The following is a 25,353-nucleotide window of genomic DNA, read 5'->3' on the forward strand; positions in this document are numbered from 1 at the left end:
TCATTGTTGTTATACTTAATTGCATTTAAAAGAACTGCATCTAGAGGCCTAGATGCTTCCTGCTATGGCAGATGAAGCAAGGCTGGCCTCTTCATCCATTAACTTGAGCAGTTCCTGTGATGCCGGACATCAGTCTGCATGCCTCAGGGATTCTTTTACAAATATTCCTTCTGACATTGATCTTGCCAGCAATGATAAAGTGACAGTTGCAGGCTGCAAAAAGCGAGCACGTGAAGGTGATATCATAGGGACAGCCAATGATGGTGAGGATGTTGAAGCACTTAACTTGGCTAAAAAAATTGCCTCCGAGTACCCCAAAGAAAGTGGCATGATAGAGACAACAGATCAGATTAATATGTTTATTGACAGTGAGCAATCTTTTGATGAGACAGCAGATCATACAAGCGTGGAATTTGGGGCAAGACGTCATAAACGCGTCACTCCAGCAATGAATGCCACGCTCATGAGCCAGGGAAGAGGCTGCACTATTCTTATTAAACCAATTGGCCCTAACTCAGCTACTTTTCTACAAAACCCTGTGAACCTTGCTCAAGGTATTAGAGGTTCAGCTTTTGGAAAATTTACAAATATTAAGGTGCGCACCAACCCTAGAAGAAACCTAGCAGCTATTGAGTTTGATGCAATTTCCCCAGCTGACATGAACCATCTATTGCAAGTTTCCAAAATAGGAAANTGTGATAATGCAGTCTGACCGCTCTAATGTGACCGCAACTACGTAATCGTAAGCTTGATGTTTACATTTTTTTGGTGGGAACTCATTGCAACTGATTTCCATACAAGCTTCACTGCGACCTGATCCATCCAACATATCGGAAGCCTTCCTTTTTTTTAAATAGTTGGCCGAAGACTGACAAATATATTAAATGCAAGAATTTCAATCTAAATGTGTTGGCAAGATCTTCTGAAGGCGTAAATTTTGCTACTGAAGCGTTGCCAAAGATCTTGCAATATTCATCCACTCTCTGCACAGTGACAGTGGGAGGAAAGTAGGTACCGGTATCTACTCTCTTAGTGAACCGTAACTGGATTTTTGAGCTATGGTTTTATGGATTTGCTATCCATGATTCCATTTCTTTGAGGTTTGAGCCTAAAATTCCATATTTTGGCAAGTGGCAATGAAAAGCCATTTACAAGCTGTGAACTGATTTGCCAATGCCTGTGCACAAAATTAAATAAATTATTTACCCTGTTCCAAAATTTCACTTTTCACACTTTCTTCAGGGATTTTTTAGTGGCAGGGTATGTATGATTTGTTAACTTGCTTTATGCTACATCCCGTTAGATAGGATAATTTATAACTTTATGCCACTATTTTAGTTTTGCAATATTTCAATTAGTTTAGTTGCTACAACAGTTCTATGAAAAGACAGAAATGTCAGAGCTTCAGAGGAGTGAGGACTGGCCTCACTGCCTCTGGCACCTCAGTGTCCTGATTTAACCTGCCTAAATAAATGGCCTACAGTACTTATACATATAGGACTCAAAGACAAACTTTAGGGAAAGTCTGAAAAACTCTGCTTTGCCACTATGTTTGGAACAGGGTTGGAATTTTGGAAAAGTCATATTTTTTCTGAAATAGTGCTTAATATGGCAAATTGGACCATAGCAGTTAGCAGTACTTTTTCAAGATATCTCTTTTCTCAGGGATTTTTCAGAGGTAGGGTATCTGCAGTATATTCCGACATCATGGGTAATTCTGACACTTCTCAACTTTTTTCCTTTTTATTAAGCTTAGTCTTAGTTCCACGCATTCATTGTTGGTTGAAATAGTGACGTCATACTCTTGCGCACCATACTATTGCCAAAACACTAGGTCTGGACCGTCTGGCGGGAAAATGTTGAGATCCAATTTCATCCAATGAGAGACAGTGCGCGTCACCCAGTGAGAACATCGAAAAATGTGTCAAAGTTGATAGTTGACCTTGCTCTACGTCTACCAAATAGTAATAAACTGTTTGTGTAGATAGAATATTATGGTTTGCGACTTTTAAATAAGTCTGTGAATATATTAGGAATCCTTGAAGTACCTATACTTGTATTTGCTGATTTTAAGTTGTAAATCAATTAATAGATGATTAAGTTAAGAGATGGTTTTATATATAGACATATAAAAACTAATTCTGACACAGCTTGGAATTAGACACACACAGCTCCTTCCAAGCTGTATGCAAAAATTAAAATTTTCTTAATTATAAGCTTAATAGCTCTTAATTAAAAGCCTAAATAAGTAGTGTTCAATATTCAATGGTGTTCTAATTCCAAGCTGTGTTGTATTCCAATACAGCTCACACAGCAATCAGAATTTAAACACAAGAGTGTCGGAATTACAAATTAGTAGAGTTTGAAGCGCAGCCGGAATTAGTCTCACAAAATGCCGAATTTAGTCACACAGTGTTGCATTGTGTCTGAATATATGGATTTGGTAGGTTAGCATTCTAAAGGCTTTTAAATAAATATGGCAACATTTTGTGACATTTCATTGTTGCTGGCGTGTAGTGCGGTGTTTGGAGAGTGACGTAAAGCAAACAGAACTCGAGTTGCACGTACGGTGATTTTTTTATAGCCATTCATTTTTTGCTACGTCCTTAAAGTGTTGGAATATACCACGTTTACCCTAGTAAATATATGATTTCTTAACTCCCTTTATGCTATATAGATAAGAAAAATGTTGAATTTTTTGATACTTATTTTAGCTTTGCAATAATTAAATTAATGTTGCTAGTTGCTACTATAACATTTTTACGCTGTTGTCACTGGTAGAGCCTAGAGGACTGTCTCAGTTTACCCGCCCGTCCGTTATTACCCCATTTGATGTTACTTTACAATTTATATAAGTATCAATAATTTTTTTAAATATTATAATGTAACAAAATCCTAACCTGTTCTAGAGCAATATATGTGTGCTGCAGCGTGCATCCTGTGAATGAATATTCCCCTTCATTGCCACTTACCATCTGAGGAACAATGTTGGACATTGACAGCCAGTTTGCCATGTTTGTATGCTAATTAGGAAAGTTACCATGCGGACTGGTGGTGTAAAGCGTGGTGTGCGCATCATTGTGGTCGTAGTTGTGCTAAGCATTGCATGGATTCAGCTGGCATTACCTTCTCTGCCTCATGATCCTCCTGCTACTGCTGATCATGAATCATTAGAGCCTGACCCCAGTCTCAAGGGATTTCTGCACATGCCTCTGCATGTGCTCATGCAAAAGGTTTGTTGAGTGCCATCTTCTATTGGTCTTTGTTTTGATTTCATATAACTTGTGATTAAATGGCATCCAGTAAGAGTCAATATATATCTAGATTCCCCATTGCACATGGATATATTTGAAATTATAATTGTTCATACACTTAAATAATTTCTCATTACAAACTCAAATATTTTCAACACATTTTTTTAGCTGTCATCTGTGCCTGAAGTGTCAACCACTATATCGCTGCCTGCAGACAAGATATGGGAGATCTGGGAGCATATCACAGAATTTGCTGGGTCTGAAAGCATTCAAAATGTAGAGGTTTTTGGTCCTGTTCAGCCCAACACTGTTGTCATTGTCATTCAGGTGAGTGGTGATGCACTTCTCTGGGGCCAGATTATCAAAACTTTAACTTTTTATACTTGGGCACAAAAGATATGTGTTTTGCTTAAGTACACCTTAATATCCAAGTAGCTATTATCAAACTTGGTTGCACATCAGCCAATCAGAAGCTCGCTTACATCCATTGTTTGTATCATGTGTCATATAACGCCACACTTCTGTTTCCAGTTAGTTTAGTTAACATTTTTAGCTTTTTTAAAGAATCCTAGATGCCTTTACTCTAAAAAAATCAATGACAAATGCCATTTCAAGATTGAAAAACAGGTATTATTGATTAATATATACCTATTATATATCCATTTATATCTACTATCAATTATAGATTAATATTTATAATCTATTCATTGTTTAGCTCCACTAATTACTCATTTTCTATTGACATGTACAGAGAAAAAATTTATGAGATGCATTACTAATATAATTCCTCAGATGTAGGAAAAATATTTTTCTAAATAAAAATTAGAAGATTTACATTGAAATGATACCAGAGTCTATACATTAGTAAAATACTACAGTCTAGACACTAGTAACTAAATGATTACCAATTGCTTGGCCCATTCGAAATTTGTATGTAACTACCTTTATGACACCTCTAAGCAGGTGTAGTTACATACAACTTCTTGTACATAGCTTCCCGCGCAAATGTTTCTATAATAACACCACTAGAGTTACGTCTTCACAGCAGTACCGTACCTAGTTACGCAGCATGTAAGTCACTACATATGTGTACTTGGTGATGTTTTGATTATCTGGCCCCAGGTCTTCAATTTGCAAAGGTGCTAGTTTCATATTTTACTTTTGACAAGCATTTTTTTTTGTTTTTGAAGATCACATTTGTTTATGGTTCTGTAATTAAATAGTGGTGTTTGATAAGCATAATGGGAAATTAGGACAAGTTTTTGAAGCATTAACTAATGCAATAAAAAAGTTGTCATCAATGTTCCCAACATTAGATTGCTTTAATGCTCTCTGACTGAAGGATATGCAGAAGTGTATCTTACTAACTTGATTTCATTGCTATTAATTCAATTGACATCATTCATGTTCAGCTTCAAATGTTTTTATCTACAGGTGCACAATCGCCTGAACTACTTGCGTCATCTGATTGTGTCCTTAGCAGAGGTGCGGGGTATTGACTCGGTGCTCCTCATTTTCTCACATGACTTCTATGATGAAGCCATCAATCAGCTGATAATGAACATTGACTTCTGTATGGTGAGTTTTGTGTGATGACTCATGTGATCATCCATCATTATTGACCTCATTTGTGGTGAATCTTGTAATAATTATGGTATTGAGATCTCGGAAATATTTTTTTGCTTTGTAACAACTGTTTCCTCAAGATGTTATTTCTGCACCACTATGTCCTGGAGAAATAGGTAGATACCTACACTTTGTGGCCCACGTATGTACCACTTCAAGGTCAATGTGTTAAATAACCAATATATTTGCTCATGAACCAAGGTCCTGTTGTCACTTGAACTTTAATTGCGTCACTTTAGCTTAAAATTTTAACTTTCAATTAATGAAATTTCTATATTTTATTTTTTTTCTGTAAGGTATTGCAAGTGTTCTACCCTCACACACTGCAGCTCCATCCTACCAGCTTCCCTGGGCACTCACCAGGCGACTGCCCTCGTGACACCGACCGCAAGATGTAAAGCTTCCTCTTAAGTTTATTGTGATAAATTTAATTACACACATCAACAAAACCTAGCATGCAATATAATTCAGGGTAGAATGGAAAATTTCTGACAGTCAAATGAGGTTGAAAATAATACTAGTCAGGTATATATCAGATCAATACAATGAATCAGAGTATATGCTGCAATTTCATTAGATGGCCACTAAAATTAACCTATTTTCATTGCTTTTTAATTCATTGTTGATTTGCAATTTGAGCGATTGTTACGTCATGAGTTCATTATTGAAGATTTAAATGCCAAATCTCATTCGGGCTCTCTGCACAATACTATGTTGCAAGAAGATAGAAATTTTGTCTTGCTAACAAGTTTTGTTATTTTGCAGCTTTGAATGAAATGCTTGTGCCCAGAACTTTCTCACTCGTTAGTTAAATAAATATAGAAACTAACTGTGAGAAATTATCAACTTGTACTGTTTTTGGATTACTTCAATAATGAACATCATGCAGGAGTAATTTGTCTCTGCAGCTTCTTCTTAGTCAAGCCCAGGAAGAAATACCTTGTAAATTTATTTTGTGATATAAATTCTTGGTCTTCACCCATGGTTTGACTTGAATTATTACTCTCAATTGCATTTTATCACAACTGCGTTTAGATATTATAAAACTGAAACTTCTTGAATGACACAATGTGGTGTGTTTCCAAATAATTTTCTTACTATGCACTTTTCAGAGCAAAAGAGTTGCAGTGTCGGGGCAACCCAGACCTGTACGGCCACTACCGAGAGCCACGCTACACGCAAACCAAGAACCACTGGTGGTGGAAAGCTAATAAGTCAGTCTATAATCTAGCTCAGACGTTCCTTTGTTTGCCTTTAATAAGTCAGTCTAAAATCTAGCTCAGACGATTCTTTGTTTGCCTTTTTAGCGCATTTTCTCATTTATGGAAAAAATGCCATATTGTGCTCATCATGTCCGTCCGTCTGTCTGTCCGTCTGTCTGTCCGTCTGTGACTTAGTTTTTGTCAACGAGAAAATGCGCGCTCTGTCACTCACTGCAGTGAGTACTGAGTTATATTTTTTTAATAGCTATTGTCACTTAACGTTTTACATGAATATGGTCATATCTCATCCATTTTTTAGCAGTTAATCCAGTGGTGCTTTAATCCATGTATTATTGCAGAGTATTTGATGCGGTTTTGACGCCACTCAACCACTCCGGCTTGGTGCTGTTCTTAGAAGAAGATCATTACGTGAGCGAGGACCTGCTGCACATGCTGACGCTGCTCTCGGCCGCCCTGCCTCACGCTTGTCCTCACTGCAGTCTCCTCACGCTGGGCAATTACCTGAAGAACTACAACTGGCCTGGCGATGCTAAGAAGGTGAGCTCACTTATGCTCACCCCGGTCGACCTACATACATTTTTATTCATGCCCTACCTTGGATATTTATGCATGTTTTTTGGTTTTAATTTATATGCCGGCTGCTAACAGCCTACACTAGGAAATTTGCTTGAAAAGTTGAACAAGTATTGCATGTGTTTGGCTGCCTTGTGTTACTTATCAATACATGTCGGTAAACATATGAATCAAGGCTCGATTGAGTTTTCAGAAGTTAATGCTGATGCTTCTGGAACGCACATGTTTGTTTATGAGGTGTAATAATATCTAAATCATAAGTTGCATCTGTTTAAATCATCAAGTTTTTGTGCATTTTCTTGTGAGCTCAGGTGGAAGTTTCGCCCTGGCTGTCGTCTAAGCACAACATGGGGTTTGCATTCAACCGCACCACCTGGCAGAAAATAAAGGTAAGACTCAATTTTTGTCCCTTTCGTCTCTTTTCTGGCTTTTCAATTGCTTGAAAGTTTACGGACATTAGGATTACTCATTATTTGTGTCTTAGTGAAGTGACATCGCAACATGCTAATCTCTCTTTAACTAAATCTTGAAGTCCTGGGATGCCTGGTCAAATTATTGGAAAACTTAGTGGGTATTTCTGCCTTTTTATCATGACTTAAGTCTACCGTTATGCCTGAGCTTCGGTTACTGTTTTCTATCGTGGCTTTTACTTGCTGATCTGGACCTGTGCCCAACCCGTGCTGCTGCCTTATTCTGTTGCTTTCCTGTCTTTACAACTCCTCATAGTCCTCCACCCCTCATCCTGTAATTGATTGCATACCCATTACTATTTCCCTCCTCACCTCCCTTATCCCGTGCTGCCTCTCCTTTCTATTGCTTCCCTTTCCAATCATCCACATCTTCTAATAAACTTCACCTTCCATCCTGAATTGAATTGCATATCCTCTACCATTACTCCTGCACCTTGCCCACCCCGCGCTGGCATCTCCTTATATTGCTTTCCTCACCATTCTTTCACTCTTCTAATATACCTCCTATCCATCCTTAATGTCATAGCATCTGCTCAACCAAATACCCCACATCTTGCCCACCCAGTGCTGGCATCTGCTTATATTGCTTTTCTTACCATTCTTTCACTCTTCTAATATACCTCCTATCCATCCTTAATGTCATAGCATCTGCTCAACCAATTCCCCCACATCTTGCCCACCCCGTGCTGGCATCTGCTTATATTGCTTTTCTTACCAGTCATTCGCGTTATTAATATACCTCCACCTTGCGTCCTGTACTTCATCACATATCTAATACACCTGCACCTTCCCTGTCCCGCGGCTCGCAAATCCTTGTTTCCCCTTCAACGCTGCACGTGTCGTCGCTGTCGTGTTGGTGCCTCGTACACAGGCGTGCGGCGTGGGCTTCTGCACGCACGACGACTACAACTGGGACTGGTCGCTACAGCACGTGAGCAACACGTGTCTCCAGCAACGTCTGCACACCATGGTACTCAGGGCCCCCAGGGTCTTCCATATAGGAGAATGGTGAGGCCATCCTCGCCTGGCCCCCACGTTCCGACTCCTTTATGTTATTTACACTTCATCTTGGTCCCGACTTTAATTGGAGGCATTTTTTTCATTTCGCAGCGTTTTATTGCATATTTTTCCTAATGTCTTCTGAGCCACCATTAAATTTCCTTTTCATCAGCTGAGGGACTCTGCTCTGCTTCTTAATTTTGTTATCCTTAAAGTCACGCCGGGTTTTACGGCTGGTTAACCTGAATTTTATTTGTATTGTGCAATAGCGTCTTTGTGTGTTCTGGCTGACTGCTTATTTTTATATTTTTATTATTTTGCACTACTTAATTCTCCCAAATGTTTATTTTCCTTGTCCAACTATGATGATTGTACTCATTTCCCACGGGAATCGTCTTTATTTGATTTAATTTATTTTTAACTGTATGATTATTAACTTCCATGATGCTTTTGATCCTTCATTGAGATTTACTCTATATTTAGTAAGATTTTCTGTTTTCTTACATGTTATTTCGATAACAAATTACGCATGGACAATCCTTTTATTGGTTTTTAATTACAACGTGATTCATTAGTTTAAATTTACAGGTATGTTTCGCATGTAGCATCACACACGAGTGTATGATCATAGTCAGTGAAAGAGCAGGCTGTCTCTCGCATATTTGGGGGGTGAGATTTGTTTCGTTATTTCGATCATCATCTCCGTTGTTTCTCCATCACATTTTAAATCGATTTACAATGTTGTAATGGTTTACTGAATATGTTGGTTCACTAAATTGCAGTGGCGTGCATCATAAGAAGAAGGACTGCAGCAGCAAGCTGGTGCTGAACAAAGTGTACCGCACTCTGCAGAGCGGACGACGAGCTTTGTTCCCTCTTAAGCTCATCATCATGCAGGCGCCACCTAAAAAGGTCCCGTATTACTAATATTTGTTTCAAATATTCATGTTTCTGCAAAACTTGCAATAGAGTAAACGTTAATAAATTCCTTCTCGCACACAAGCTCGATTACAATAACAATATGCTTGTGCAGCAATTGATTGATGTTTCAACAAGTTACCATAGTTATAGTATTAAAAAGACAGAAATGTACGAATCTAGGGCACTGTTTTCATTATCACGAAGAAAATAAGAACAATCATGGAATCTTTAATGTTGAAACTATGCATCAATCAGCAAAAATTCTAAGAGAATTTGTTTTTATTCTCCTAAATGCGCCTCAGAAACAATTTCAATCATCAATGCAAAAGTTAAAAAGCAACGGGCAAGAGTTGTTTCTACATGATTAAACTATAATTAATTCACGATCAAGGCAATGAAGTGACATTAATGCTTGAAATTAATAAAGTTGTAACTCGATCATATAACGTGGTGATGTATTACATTTGTAGATAAAAAAGCACAAAGGGAACGGCGGGTGGGGCGACCACCGAGACCAGGAGCTGTGCAAGGCGTTCCTGACGTCGACGGGGCTGTTCAGCCCTCTGGTGCAGGAACCTAGTCCTCCTGAGCGGCCCGCGCCCCGTAACCGCACCCTGGGAGCTCCTATCCACCGCACCAATAGCACCTCTCAGCGACCTCCAAAAGACAACGTCTTCCCTGATATTCTCCCCAGGACCGGAAAATCATCGCGAGACAAGAACCCACACTTGAGCGAAGGTGGCGGCTTTAAGGAGAAACCTGCAATTTACCAACACGGGAAAGCTGCTCGGTCATCATCTCGGGATAAGCCTTACTTAGCTGAGGTATAAATATCATTGCCGGTATTTTAGACGTCATTAAAATTTCGTGCTTCAGGTCACGATAATCTTAACTTCTGGTTGGAATGTTGAATGTGTCTGAGTACCTATAGTAGTTATAGTGTTTTTTGCAGACGTATAAGACCCGAGTTTTGATTCTATCTCTAATTCGAAACCAAAAGTGACCACTTGTTTATATATACTCGTAGATACTATGTGTTGATAAGATTACCAATTTCAGCGAGGATTTGTTGCACGAGTGTCGAGCGTGATGCGGCAGCCGCAGGTCATCACCGTGTCGTATGACGGCTCTACCGACGACGGCTCTGACGTTGCAGCTGCTGTGCCTCACTACCTCGACCCACGACATCCCCTGAACCCGAGTCACCACAGGCACGACCCCCTAGATCCCGCATCCCTGTCGCTTCAGAGTCTGAGCCACGAGGCCTCAGCGCCTGGAATGCCTTTGGTGCAGCAAGTTCACAGCATCGCACTAAACCTGCACCATCCTGCGATCGGGTCTGAATCTGAGCTTCTGCGTCGTGGTCACCCGATCGCTGCCAAAGAGGTCGACGACAGCGATCAAGTCATCACGTACGAGGAAGGCCGAGATCTTCGTATGCACAGGCGCAGCATATCTTGATAGTCTATTTTGCCATATTTTCCTCTCACTGTTTTGCCATGCTTCTTTGGAAATAGATTTGCCGAATAACACGCTTCACATATGCATGGACAAAACTCATTTTCATTTTCTATTATTATTAGTCGTTTTTATCCGTTCTCATTCTTTCTCCTGTCTTTTTATTCTTCACTTGATATTAAACTTATGTGTGACGTGCCCTCGAAGTTCGCTTGAACCAGGCGCCACGATAACTGCTTCGTTGAATAATAATAATGAGAATTTTTGATATTTCCTGAATATGTAGTAAATTCATTACTCGAGATTTAATTTTATTTCTTTTGTTCTCGTGTTTTATGTCTTTCATTCGAAATCTTAGATCTAAAAGACACTTAAAATTTTTAATTCCTCTTGATGGTTGCGCCGCAAATTATATCCAGATCCTTGCACTAAAGTTCTGGTAATTTCGCCAGATCGATTTTTCTCTTCATATCTCGCTGCAGGAATATTATTTTCTGCATAAAAACTAGGTTGAAGCTTGCTATAGTCGCAGCTGCATTTTATTTTTTTACTCAGTGACTTGTACATCTGATCTTGTTGCTTACGTGATGAAGGACCGTCTCATTTCATGTTTATTCTAATTTCTTTGTACAATAATTAATTGCGTCATTTCTCATTAATTTAGGTAATTTGACTTTTTCTAGTCCTGCGCATGTTTTTTACATGGGTTTTGCATCCACTCTAACCAGTTTTTGATTGAATATTTTGGTGTCGTTATATTAGTTTGTATTTTTACACGTGTGTACCTGTTAACTTTTAATCGTCTCTGACTCTCTGTACATCTGTAGCCATTAATGTGGGCAGCTGTGTGTAAAAAGCACCATTACAATTCCTTCAAAGCGTGATGGAGCGTACCTCTTATTAAAATGTAAGTGTGTTTCTCCCTATTATGAATTAAAGTGTTTAACCATTGATCAGACGGATACTCGAGCCGTTGTAAATGCTAGGTAATGCCTCGTAAGTAGAGTTACTTTCTGTAAATAGAGGACAAATTGCGTTTCTTTACCGTGGCATGGTTTGTTTTTTCAAATCTTTTGTCTCTTTCGGCTATGAAAAATGAGTCTGCTATCCACGTATGTATTTTTTCCTCTATATTTAACGTCTTATTCAAGATACATGGTTAGGTTCTAGTTCGAATTTCATGTATAAGCAGTATTAGACACTGAACTCAGATTATAATTTTAGTTCAATATAGTTCTAAGTTGTTATCAGTATTACTAAAGCAACGCAGGCTTTCTTGTGCGCACTTCAGTTACAGATATCCATGTTCGTCTAGCCCAATACGAACAACGGGCAAGAATGATGCTGAAACATTCGCTGTGGTACGAGTTTACTCGGCTGCGGTAATACCTCGTTAATCATGTGTATATTTGTCAAAGTTTGCGAGTGTGTGTTTGAAGCCTGGCTCCATAAATATTCAAGGGCTGTTCAACGTGTGGCCACGATACTCGTGGCTATTGCTTGGACTTAAAATTTTATCCTTAGTGGTAGAAAAAATGATTGGGAGAAATTATAGGATTAAATTTCAAATTTGATTTTGCAGTTTGCAGAGTCGAACGGGAGTAATATATTCTACGTTAAATATGTGTTTGAAGAGGTCTTTATATCATAAGAATACATAAGCTTTATTATTAATTAGATTATGGGTTACGGAAAGGACGGGACTTGAATAACAGGATTAAGAAATTATCAACCCGGGGTAAAGGTTAGCTTAACTGCTAAGAACTTTTTAAACGTAAGAACTTTTCTAATGAATTATGTAGCAAGTACACCATAAGAAATATATCTTAAACGTGGTGCTTTACTTGTTATCCTGCCAACGGTGCTTCTGTCATTTACACTAAGACCCAATGAAGTGATGATCCAATGTTTTTCTGGGCGCGAATTTTTCATGTTGAGTGACAAAGTCACTAAAAAAATGACTCGACATTTCTGGACAACCCTTGCTGTCAGGTGATGAACTGCCCACAATTTTCTTATGAAGTGTTTGCCCAAATATATTGCTTGCGATTCATAAAATAAGACCTTCATGAATTGGCAAACTGTGTAAAATTCGTTCACACAATGAAAATGTCTCCTCTGGTTAAGGACCAAAATTCAGACCAATATCGACCCCTAGTTCCCGTGGTTAAATTCGGGAGGTCATTATGTTAATTGGGGTCGGAAGAGGACCGTTTAGAGAAAATGATTGGCAGGGTGAATGAATGAATGAAAATGGCAGGGTGGCCCAGTGGTGTGGCAGGGTGGCCCAGTGGTTACAGTTCCGAGTACCAAGATTGACGCACTAGAGAGGCGCGGGTTCCATCCCAATCCCAGCTCTGTGCGCCAGTTTCTGGTCAGAATCGGCAAGGAGGGCGGGTGGTTAAGCACAGCAGAATTGTAGCAGTGAGTTGCGAGTTCGAGACCTCAAAATGCTGTGAATGTTCTGCGATGTTAAGAATCGGCGACAAGCCTACGGCCTAATAAACGCTGAAACCGCTATTATTATTATGAGAAAAATCGATTACATGTTATTTTGAATTTGACACGTGGGCACTGAGAGTCTTTGTATCAAATTTTAAATTTGGTAAATTTTAATCTTTAGTATGAGATTGGAATCAATTGCGTAGAATACAGTCATTACAGGGCACGCACTGGAGACATTTTTTTTACCTATTTTACATTTTTTGCACAGAGCGGGATATATCTTTAACCTTTCAGCCTCTCAGCATGCTCCTCTAGCAAAAGATTCATCACATAAACGTAGTAGAGCAGCGAAATGCCATACAGAATACCTGCTCTTCATAAATTTATTTGTTCATAAATTACAATAAATATCAACAGAAACTACGTAGCTAACTTTTGTAAGCACGATTTTTGAAATCAGGATTTTATACGAATTTCCCGCCGATGAGAGTCAGAAGAGTCAAGTTTGAGATACTTTTAAAATAACCCGTGTGAAACAGCTGTTTGTAAAATCCCGCAACGTCACGATTGGACAGACACAATTCGTTATATGAATGGTGTTTATTCACAAAAAAATTTTCGAGTTCTAAAGATAACCGCAGTGTTTTAATAGGAAAATAAATCGAAAAAAAACTGATGCTTTCATACGAGTCAAATCGAACTTTTTGACAGCTGTGCTGGCATCCGTGATCCGTCATTCTGATTCTGCCTGCCGACACAGCGACTGACACTCATGACTTCAGTATCAATGAGGCATGAGTGGAGTAGGGTTGTGTAAGATAGGAGTCTAGAGCTCAGAAATGTGGTCCCGTGAATATATTTAAGATGTCATATACGGAATTATACGTCAAGGTAACCTTTTAATAGTTGGAACGTATATTATGATCCTGTTTTTTGTCTTAAGTCTAAGCTTCTGTAAGGCTGTAAGAAAATTAGACTCGTTTCAGAAAAAAGTCAGCATGAAAAATCTGACTGAAGCAATCGGTGAAATGCTGATGATTCGCCTGGACTCTGAATTACCCTAAACTCCTATGCACATAATGTTTGCTGCTTAGCAGTGGCACTGCTATTTCTTTGTTGATAATTAGGTCAAAATTATTTCACCTGAAATTCTCTATAACCGTTTGACGATGTGACATGTTCAATCAACTTCAAGCAGAAGCAGGCTCTCAAATCTCAACTGACAACTGTCAACTTGAACTGACTGACTGACTCAAACTGTCTGTCTCAACCAAACTTAGAGATAGAAATAGCAGTAAAGTTGATTACTTGAGAAGTTTAGTTGATTACTTCTAATTGTAAATTCGCCATTACCTTAAAAAAAGGCTTTTATTATTATAATAAAAATTTTTTTGATGTCAATTGTCAATAGGCTACAATAACATTAGGCTAATTTGATTAAACTGTATGCTAAATTGTAATATGCTTGGATTGCAGATTGAAGATACTAACCTTGAACATGTTAGGTTCTAAAAAACTTTTTAGGCATTGAAAACTAAACATTACAATGATATGATATGACCAATATTAGAAATGTTTTCTATAATTTTGATAGGTAGTAATTTCAAATTTCCCTTTACCTATAACCTATGTACTATTATTGTGTGGAAAAGGTCTACTCTATTGTTAATACCAGTTAAGCCACTAACTTTTTCTCAGCATTTATGTTGCTGCCCTTGCAAAAAATTATCTATCTTGTTAAAAAACTTGGCTTTTTAGCTATTATGTAGCAATCTAGAAAACAAATGGCAATTACTCAATTAGGAACAGTATTTTTTGGTTTCATTATTGTGATTGTTCATTAATGCCTGGATAAAAGTGTTTAATGAACTAATCACTATCACTACCCTTAGTTGGTTAACTTGGTTTATATGGGTTAAACTTTCATTAATGTCATATTTTGGCTTTTTGGATGGGCTAGGCACCACACCTACACACCTGTGACCTGGTCACTTCCTAACAAACTTATCTAAGGTTGTCTCAAGTACATTTTTAACATGCTGAAAGTGCCGAGTTTCTAATGTGCCCAATTTGCCTCAATTTTATGTATATAGACCCAGGTTTGCACTACGAACAAGAGTCATTCAGCAGAGCAAATTTTTATAAGATCTGACAGTTTGTAAGGTGCATACAGTACATTTTTGGTGACTATGGTATATAAGGCCAAGCTAGTATTGGGCAGAATCCCTGATTCTGATTGTTTTTATTTGATTTGTATACCTACCTATATGAGACTTAAAAGAATAGACTGATTTGATTCTAATAGTTCTAATGGTCAAAAGTCTTTCAGGATCCAGCAGTCAATTTATGAAAACTTGTGAGAAATTCTTAAACTAAATAAACTTGTGAGAAAACTAAATTGTTTCTGAGTAGACTGATAATGAATTTATTTTAATCAATTAATACGTTCTATCTAACCCCTAGGAAATCCTTGGACTTTTATTTTATATTTGTTCACTCTCATAACAAATTTATAATCTGAATTATTCTTCCATAAGTATTTCCAGCCCCTCCATTTATCTTGCCTTTAATTCATGTGTTATGATGATGAACTTTCTTCTCAGCCAATTCTTGTGCTGATGTGATTCAGGAAAGGCCCAATTGTTTTTATGATCGACACTAAATTGTCTGACGGGAAAACTTTGTAAGAAGGCGGTTTGAGGCTCTTGTGTAGAGCTATTTGTAATATCGTCCTAAGGATGAACTCACACGAATGCCGATTTCTGAAACTCGTTTACAGCGTCGTGCGTTATTGCTAATTCCAATTATATTGAGCTGACAGCGTTTCAGATTTACTTTGTTCTCAATGCATAGCAACGCATCGTACTCTGCCAGGTGTTCCTGCATGCAGTGGATGTACCACTTTGGCATGGGGCCTGCATGGGACTGTAGTTGTAATGTAGGCTGCATGCGTTATCGCCGTTGTTTGGTATGAGTCAGGGTAACGTGACTAGCGTTATGTTGCCAGCTGCAGCGTGAGTCATGACGTCTGGTCTGTTGATACCAACACGCTTATGAATAACACAACTCTAACATCGTCGTATTATATCATACTGATATTTTATTACGACGAAAGGTTTGCTCCTGCGCGTATCGACACAAATAATAATTTATAAATTGGCAGTTCAAGGAGATAGTATTGTAAATTATATTCCAACCGGGATTGGGTTGAAATTTAATTAATGAAATTTAATTAGCTTCATGTTATAATTTTGTGCCAGTGGCGTTGCCTCTTGAACATGTTCCGAGATGGCAGCAAGTTTTGCCACATAATTGCATGTCAACTGAGTGTTGACTTTTGCGTGCCACTTGCAACAAATAATATCTCGCGTGATTGGGCGCCAGACGCTGCTCGTCTGCCCGACCTCGGCGCTCTGAACTACTTTCTTTTGTTGGGCAACTCGGTTGCTGCTCACCTTTTTCGGCGAAAATCTTGCACATCTCAACCGTGCTGTTAATGCCGTTTGTTACCATTCTTGGTCTTTAAATGGTAATGCACGCCAAGTGTAAAAGAAGCCTAGATTTTTAGGGCCAATTTGTTAAAAGAAGAAGCGTGAGTTTGCCAAAACCTCTGAAGCTGCAGACGTGTTGTTCCGGAGCACGATGCGTGCACGGGTGACTCGGTCTGGTGGAATGACCGCCGTTACTCGAGCAATGCAGCTCCGTTGTTGCGCAATTCTGCGTGCTTGGACTGGAGATTTTTCTCACTTGCATGGTCATTTGCTGTGCGAATAGATTTACATCATGAAGTGGCACTGGTTCTTTAAAAATTTTCGTGCCGTTGGTCGCTGTGCGGGTTTGTGTCGAACTAATATACTTGAATGAATGTGATTTATCCGAAAACAATTGTTTGTTGAACACTGTTACCAATGCAGAATTTGTTCATAAGTCACAATCTTTGCACTAAAAGGATGACTGCATTGTTCGGCGTGAGGCTCGCTCATCAACACACGCTATTTAATCTAATTTTAACGGAATCGCCATTGATGACACTATATGCACGGTATCAACGCCGTGTATAATCGTTGATTATTGCCGCGTTAGGTGTCCCCAATACGATAATGACGGCAACGTGATTGTGCATATCTGTGTTTGGGGGTCATTCCGTGACCGGTATTACAGTACGACTTCCAGTTTTGTGAGCGTTAAGTCGACGTATTGATGCTCGTCTCAGTCAATGGCTCAGTGGTTATCCAATTCGCTATGACCGACTTGGGTCACGGCAATAAATTATTTAAGCCTGCCTCTGATAAAAATCTTTCAATTTATCCTAATTCCTTGTCGAAAATTCCGTTAGATATATCATCCAGCTCTTGCAATTTCTAAAATAAGTTATGCCCGACATTTTTACAATTGAATATTCAATACATAACCTAACTTTGACAGATATATTTCTATGCTTTAACTTGTCTCCGCATATCAATGCCAGGCAAGTGTCGCTACCTGTGAAATTTATCTGCTATTTTGATAATAACATATTATTGATGATATATTAAAGGCCCGCATTGTTGATGCCACACCAGGGCTCATCTGCAAGTACCTCAGTTTGATGGCTTTGTATTCCAGCAACGGAAGAAGCTTTCTCTTCTTTCGCTGCTGCTGAGCGCCATGTCTTGGTAGAGCCTGTAATTAAGAGGGCAGAAACTTATTCTTTGTCTCGAGGCTGTAAGAGAAGTCTATTCATTGGTGTTTCTTTTACGAGGTTTTGGCTCTATAGAATCCGTTCAAATTCAAAAAATTCGCTCGATTACTGCGCTGGTATTTTTATATAGATTTTTGGATGAAATAGAAAATGAGAGTAATGTTATCTGTCCACGCAAGAGAAAGTTTTTGTCAATATTCTTTAATGCAGCCTATTTTTGTTATGCTTACTACGGATTGCCCAAGTTCGTTTTATGTTTCCCAATATTACTTCTTTTACTGTTTGAAATTGCTGGCAGTACGATGTCCTGTGAATTAAGAATATTTTACCAATCTAAATCGTGTCTTCAACACGCGTGTTCACCCGCGAGCCCTAGTTCCTGCGCACCTCTGCTATGGCAACAGTTTCCGGTGGAGCTAAAAACCTCTCTATTCGTCACTGCGGGCGGCGCTTTATACCAGCGATCGAACATATACAGCTGTTGGAGGTGCTTCATGCGGTGCCGCCACCATCATGTCCGTTATGTGTATGACTCGCGGCCGGTATAATAGCTACGCTCCAACACGTGTAGTTGTCTTCCGCACGCTGAGAATACGATATTTTGTACTGATAGTAATATCCTTTAAATCTATACGGACTAGGTTATCGATGATACGTCTTTCTGTTAGGACAAAGTGGGTCAAAATGACCTCATGAGCCCAAAAAGTGCATCACTATTTTGTCAAACCATCATTCATTTCAATGAGCGTTGGGAGAGTCGGACCGGCTTCATGAGGCGTTCTAAGACTTTTTTGGTGTTTTGAATCTGTACTGTTGAATGTTTTGAATTGCAACGCATGAAGCCGTAAAGAGCGGTCAGGTGAAACCCTTAATTAAAAGCTTATTTTTGTCACAGAATATTGATTGATACAAATTGATGCATTGATATAAATTACTGTTCCTAGTCTCGTTATGGTGTAATTGAAAACTTTTTGAAGTGTTATTTAAAAATTTATTGCCCGTTGTTTGCGCAAATAGAGATGAATGTTTCAATTCGAAATTATATTTGTGGCAGCACATGATGTATTTTTTATTTCAAATCAGACTATAAACCTCGCATTCGATACCTAAATAGTTCCCATGGAAATATTGTATCATTAATACAAAATTTCTAAGTAACAATTAAAAGCCCATGTTTTTATATTTCAGTAGAAAATACGCCATTTTTCACAAGAAGAAATTATTCACAGAATAGGCATATGCGTGTTAGTCTAAGCGCTGATAGAGCAACTGATAAAGCTCTCCTGCATCTCTTGTCTTCTTATTTATTGACGACCATCCACGTGGCTCTTGTATCATGCACAATATCTGAACTCATGTAGCTACCATTTTTATTGGGGCCTCTATTCCAATAAAATTATATTTCACTTATTTTTAGCACATTCGTTGTGTTCGTTTACAATCAAGCTATGGTAATTCTTTAAATAGGTTATATTGCATTAGTGTTCGCTGCGTGCGGCATTCTAATTTCCTCACCACAGCTGAGTCCTGCCTCTATCAAGTGTTGCTATGTTAAATGTCTATTGTTTGGGCCTCCCGAGGTTAGATTTATTACCTATTTATACTTCATTCATAGTAGCTGCTGGCCAACAATTCTGATGGCGTCGTGCATGCATCTTAATTTGTGATAGTTTCCTCTGAATACAAACCTCGCATCTCCATACACATGGCTAAGGCATAGTGCTTAGTGTATGCTGTTGTTTTATTATTTCTGATTCGGAAATTCATGGTTTGTTAAATTTAATTCGCGTGTTTCATTCAGTTGATTTGTCATTGGTAAACTTTATGGGGGGTTCATTTCAAATGTTTTTAGAATAATTGGTAGTTGATTGGAGCAGTGGGCAACTAGCAAATTTGATTTTAAAGCAATCATTTGATGTACTGAAGAACATGAAAATGTGCGAGTTAAGCTTCACTATGATTTAATGCATTCAGTATGACTGCGGTAGTATGAACAGGTGCGTTCATACGCTGTGTCCAGCTGCAGCCTCACCGATGACGTCGTGGGTGTCAACTGAGGTCAGGAACTCGCTTGTGTCTGCAGTGAAGGGAAACTCAGGCAGTCAGAGCTTGGAAACGCCTCTGCTGAACTGTGATATCCATCCGCTCAGAGAAATTAGTGGGACAGTGTCCTAATGTTGCTAAGACTAAGTCGGTTCCATGACAGCCTCATGCAGATGTCATCTAGGTCATGTCCTAATGGTCATGTGCAGTCATGAATATGTCCTAGTATTGCTAGGTTATCGTCATATTATCATCTTAGTATCAGATCATGTGCAGTCATGTCTTAGGTCATGTGCAGATTCCGATGTCCTAATAGCGATGCACTTTTTGCTAATTTTCGGGTCATCAAGACTCGGTTTAACCCGGCAGAAGGGCGTATCAGTGCTACGTGCAAAAAGTGAGTCACCATTTGGAAAACATGACCCATTAATTTTTCTTCACAAATGGATGTTGAGTAGCATTGAAGGCGTTCATTTCCGTTCAATACTAGTTTTAGTCGTTACCTCTGATTATTTAGTGACTAAATAAATTCCCGAACAAAATGAGAAGCGATTCAGGCGTAATTTTACGTTTATGAGATCAATTGATTCGCTAACAGTGACTTTGAATTATTCATTCGTTTCTATCTTTAAGTTCCCAATCCTCGGCGATTGGCGTTTGATCGGCTACTCTCATAATCACGTTCTATCTATCTTAACCAGTACCTCTAATCTAAGAGGAGACATTTCATCTATCAGCGCAATATGACGCCGCTATTGACAACAGTTTTTACAGCTGAATCGCAAGCGGGTTTCGCATTAGTCCAGTCATACCAATACGCTTTCATCATTTCTTGCATAATTTGGCTGACCCTCTCGCGTGGTATTTCTGGTTATTTTTTGTTCTTGATGAGCTTATCGATGTTTCAATTTTTGCTGTTGATGAAAAATTTGCTCAACTTAGTTTTGATTTCCGGGAATGACATGATTATGGTTCCAAGTTCCATTTGAGGTCTAGTTTCATTAGAAAATGAGAATATATAATGTGTTATTATTTCAATAATCTTGTACGCAATATATCCACGACTTGTGTAATGGTACTCCTCGCTGCAATATACGTCAGTCCTGGGCATGGCAGTTCGAGTTGAGCGAGTGGTTTAGCTGCCTCAGACTAGCGTGGCTGGTGAAGCATGACAGTCGTTGGTCATCATTTGAGCACGCAGTTATATTTACGAAGGTTTCTGTTACCTCCGCACCTTCCACATGCGGATAGACGTGAATTACGCACTAGACGTGAATGATATTTTGAAGGCTATTCTCTACTCGTTCCAAAATTGAAATGCGAAAGTAATATGTGATCATTGTGACGTGTATTCAGAGCTGGGCAGCGCTACTTTGAAATGTAGCGGCGCTACCGCTACCGCTACATGCTCTAAATGTAGCGGGCGCTACCGCTACACCCACTTGATTGTAGCGGGCGCTACCGCTACAGCTACAGTAAAATGTAGCGCCGCTACATTAGCCGCTACAATACTAAGGCTAGTACAATATACTTGTACTAGCCTTAGTAGGTGAGCCGACTGACATAGACACTGTCACTGATGGCTCCTCGTCCTCTGACAATTGCAATTCTGCATCTTCATGTTCTAATACTACTTCATCATCTTTATCCCTGGACGCACAACGACCGGCCTTAGTAATATATTTATTCATTTTAAGTACATACGAAAATACTAATTATTTGGCATACATAGATAGTCTAGAAACCGTTTTCAAATCCAGTGGTAAAACCTGGCAGTTGCCACCCCCTAAGTTCCTAACACACCGGGAAACGCACACGAACGGCGACACAAAAACACCTTACAAGCGCTGTCAGCCAAGTGAAGTTAGGTGGCTGATGTCCGTGATGTGGTCGTGGACATGTGGTGGCAGCTGGCACGGAACAAGAACAAGTGGTAACTGGTAACAACTTAACAAGTAACAACTAACATGTTGACACTAGCAACAGCCTGAGATTGACAACATTGCACCGAAATCTTTCGTACAGTTTTATTCTGTAATTTATATTATGTATGTATCATACTGGTTTTTAAATAATATTTAATACTATTAAGTAAAATCTAAAGGCTTTATCTATAAATGTAGCGGTAGCGTTGTAGCGGCAAAGCCTCGTACCGCTACTTAAATATGTAGCGGGCGCTACCGCTACATTGCCTTAGATGTAGCGCCGCTACCGCTATCGCTGCTGAAAATGTAGCGGCCGCTACATGTAGCGCGCTACTGCTCACCTCTGCGTGTATTTAATATATTGAAAAATATAAATACCTAACGAATTTAATTGAATGGACTTGTTCAGGTCTTAGTTCGCATCAATGAAACAAGGCGCCGACGCCTATATATTTCATATTTATTTATTTACATTTTAGAAATATTTTTATTCGACGAGTGACCACGAGTGCCAATAAAGTAAACACATCGCACTCAGTTGACATTCACTAATGTTAATCATTCATCTTCACGCATGATAATCTATTCATATTCTTAATCAATGGTTGGGCTGCCAATGAAATTCAAATAAATGTATAGATTATTACACTGTACTGCTGTATTCCCTGACACTTTCTCTTGCCGAGCGTGCGGTTTTCTCTCCAGCGCTGCGGAGTGCCCGCGCCACCTCATCGAAAGTGACAGTGCTGCTAGACGGCGCATGCGCCGCGATAGCATCAGCAGCATGGGCATGCATTACAGCTCCTCTCTGTCTGCATGCCGCGCAACTCACTTCGAATACTTTCTTTCTCTTGCTTGAATCGTGCGCTTAAATGAAGGACTGAGCAGTGTCTTAATTACAGGATGGTTAGGTTCTTGTGTGGTGCTCGGAAGTCCGCTCCTATGAGAACTGCGGATTAAAAAACGATCTGTTTTGCGCATTGCGAGTTCTCGCCAAGCAGCTCACTTAAGCGTGGAACTGGAATATTGTTTGTATTCTTGTCTTTATTTCTCGCTGGCAAAATACCGTTTGTTATTAATATTATTAATAATATTATGTTTTTAAGGCTAGTCTAGCTAATACAAGTTTATCTCTTTAGTGTTCATGTCTTGCACTCACCGCAGAGTGCAATAGATGGATGCGCGTGCTTGTGGTGGTCGACGAGGGATTACGCGTTTGCTTTGGACTCATTTGCTTTTTTTTTATGTTATTTATTTATACTGGTTATGAATTAATCTCAATAGCTTTTCGATATCCTTTTGCGTGTAAAAAAATTTCTGCGTTCAACTAAATTTCAAGCGACATGCCCATGAAAGAGATCCTATTAAAAAGGGTATCTAATCAATTGGATTCGTCGTTAGCGGCGAACACGTCTTTTATGTGAGAAAATCCGGTAATATTTCTATAACACGCAATATAATACGGCTTGCCCGAGTTTAATTGAATAACTATTTGATGTACCTAATATATACTGTATATAAGCACTTTATAATGTATGCACTTTGTGTGTTGTTAATTTCTGACTTGAAATTAACTCTTTGCATATTGTCGAAGGGCAGTGCGCACTTTAGATCAAATTCGAAATTTCTCCTGCCCCTCTATTATTGATTATTTATTTATTTTAGCTCCAACAACACGAGATTTCGTTTATTAACGACTCCTCAAATTTGTCCCTAAATTAATGCAGTTTTTCACTTGATGCACTCAATTCAACTATGGAATTGATGAGTCCATTAATTGAAGCGTGCGTACATGTGTGTGTTCAGGGCGCGTCGGTATGGCTGCCCGACGACGACGCGGTGTGGGTGTGTGGCGTCCTAGAGGCAGACTGTCCGCCCCTGCCGGCCACCATCTCCATCGCCGTCCACACTCAGGTCTGTTCCTTAGAGATTCTTGTATATTTATTTTTAATCGTTATTTATCACCGCCCCTGCCGGCCACCATCTCCATCGCCGTCCACACGCAGGTCTGTTCCATAGGGATTCTTGTATATTTATTTTTATTTGTTATTTATTCATTTTTTTAATATTTGGTAGGTACCGAAGCATTAACTTCTGTCCAACGTTACCAAAATTTATTTAACTTGTTCGCAAGAGAAGTCGAAGTATTTAGTAGTACCGAAGCTTGAACTGACTATGTTACCAATACCTATCCATACAACAGCTTTGATATAATTTTGTCCAGAAATCTTCATTAATTTTCAAATGAACCTCAAATTTACGGGCATATAACACTTGTTTGAGGTACATACGTGTCAAGATTTAACTTTGCACCTTTGAATGATATTTTTAGCTGTAACTCGAGGACCTTACATAACATGAGTAATTACAGCCGCAATAAGTCGCTTAACCATGCTACAGTCTGCGCAGTAACAATAAGTAATAAGAGCAGCAATCAGACGCCCAGCAATGCAGCAGTATCTGCATCAACGCTAATTAATAACATGCATTTAATTAACCTGTCCGCATTGCATAATAACTCTTCCCTGAACACAGAGTCGTACTGTGGTGGTGACGACAGAAGACGACTTGCCACCTCTCCGCAATCCCGATATCTTGGAGGGTCAAAACGACCTAACTTCCCTCAGCTACCTGCACGAACCTGCCGTGCTTCACAACCTGCAAGTCCGTTTCGCCAACAAGTCTACCATTTATACCTACTGCGGTGAGTACTTCATTTCAGTCTAAATAATATACCAAGTGCATTGAGTGGTTAAATGCTGAGCTATATAACCTGCGTTGTCATGCTTCACTGTAGTTCTTCTCTTTACATTTTAGTCTAAATAATATACCAAGTGCGTTTAGTGGTTAAATGCCGAGCTATATAACCTGCGTTGTCATACTTCACTGTAGTTCTTCTCTTTACATTTCAGTCTAAATAATATACGAAGTCCGTTGAGTGGTTAAATGCCGTGCTACATAACGTGCGTTGTCATACTTCACCGTAGTTCTTCTCTTTACATTTCCATTGTCTTTCTTCTGTGCCGCAACATGAATCTTAATGATGGTTACTGTGCGTGCAGGCATCGTGCTGGTGGCCATCAACCCATACCAGGACTGTCCCATCTACGGCCCTGACTACATCCACGCCTACCGCGGCCAGAACATGGGCGAGCTCGACCCTCACATCTTCGCCGTCGCCGAGGAGGCCTATACTAAAATGGAGCGGTGCGCCTCCTCTGTTGTTGAGATACATGACATAACATAACAAAGTGATCTCGGCGCTGAAGTGTAGGCCTGATGGGGCCTGTCGCCGATTCTTTTCCTTTCGTGCCTTGTTCACAGAAGATCTAAAATCGTGTCATTTGACCGGATCTTTTTAGATTGACCGGATCTTTTTAGATTGACCGGATACTGTCGTATTGCTGCTCTTATTGTTGATTGATCATGCACAGACTGTTGCTTAATCGTTTTTTAACGGACTTAGTATTTTAGAAACTCTGGATTATAGGTACTTATAAACATTTAAAACTCTCTCCCCATTAGGATTAATGTTAGATTGAATTTCACAAAATTTTTACCTATCACTTTGTTGCACAATACGCTTAATGCTATCTTTCAGTACTACTCTCCACATGCGTTGACTTTGGCTGAGTATCTAAATTGTTTTCACTTGTTGCACACGTAACTTGATGTTATATTTCATTACAACATTTCACATTAATGCATTATGCATTACTACATTCCACATTAGGG

General features: G+C 39.2%; 2 protein-coding genes across 2 annotated transcripts in view; both read left to right on the forward strand.

Moving 5' to 3' along the window:
• The first annotated feature begins 2,919 nt into the window (after window positions 1-2,919).
• LOC108666182 (alpha-1,6-mannosyl-glycoprotein 2-beta-N-acetylglucosaminyltransferase) lies at window positions 2,920-11,245 on the forward strand. Its single transcript, XM_018153007.2, has 11 exons — window positions 2,920-3,233; window positions 3,423-3,581; window positions 4,689-4,832; window positions 5,177-5,274; window positions 5,993-6,094; window positions 6,442-6,640; window positions 6,988-7,065; window positions 8,018-8,154; window positions 8,928-9,057; window positions 9,537-9,890; window positions 10,126-11,245. The coding sequence occupies exons 1-11, from the start codon at window positions 3,021-3,023 to the stop codon at window positions 10,525-10,527; spliced, it is 2,016 nt and encodes a 671-aa protein (XP_018008496.1). The 5' UTR covers window positions 2,920-3,020; the 3' UTR covers window positions 10,528-11,245.
• Window positions 11,246-13,732: 2,487 nt separating this feature from the next.
• The window catches only part of LOC108666177 (unconventional myosin-Vb), a 48,049-nt gene continuing 36,428 nt past the window's right edge, over window positions 13,733-25,353 (forward strand). Inside the window, 4 exon segments of the mRNA XM_047885047.1 lie at window positions 13,733-13,860; window positions 23,425-23,532; window positions 24,154-24,322; window positions 24,681-24,825. Of these exon segments, the coding sequence (XP_047741003.1) occupies window positions 13,834-13,860; window positions 23,425-23,532; window positions 24,154-24,322; window positions 24,681-24,825 (449 nt within the window). The 5' untranslated portion in view covers window positions 13,733-13,833.

This window comes from Hyalella azteca, unplaced genomic scaffold, assembly GCF_000764305.2.
Source record: "Hyalella azteca isolate HAZT.00-mixed unplaced genomic scaffold, Hazt_2.0.2 contig16805, whole genome shotgun sequence".
Taxonomy (NCBI): Eukaryota; Metazoa; Arthropoda; class Malacostraca; order Amphipoda; family Hyalellidae; genus Hyalella; species Hyalella azteca.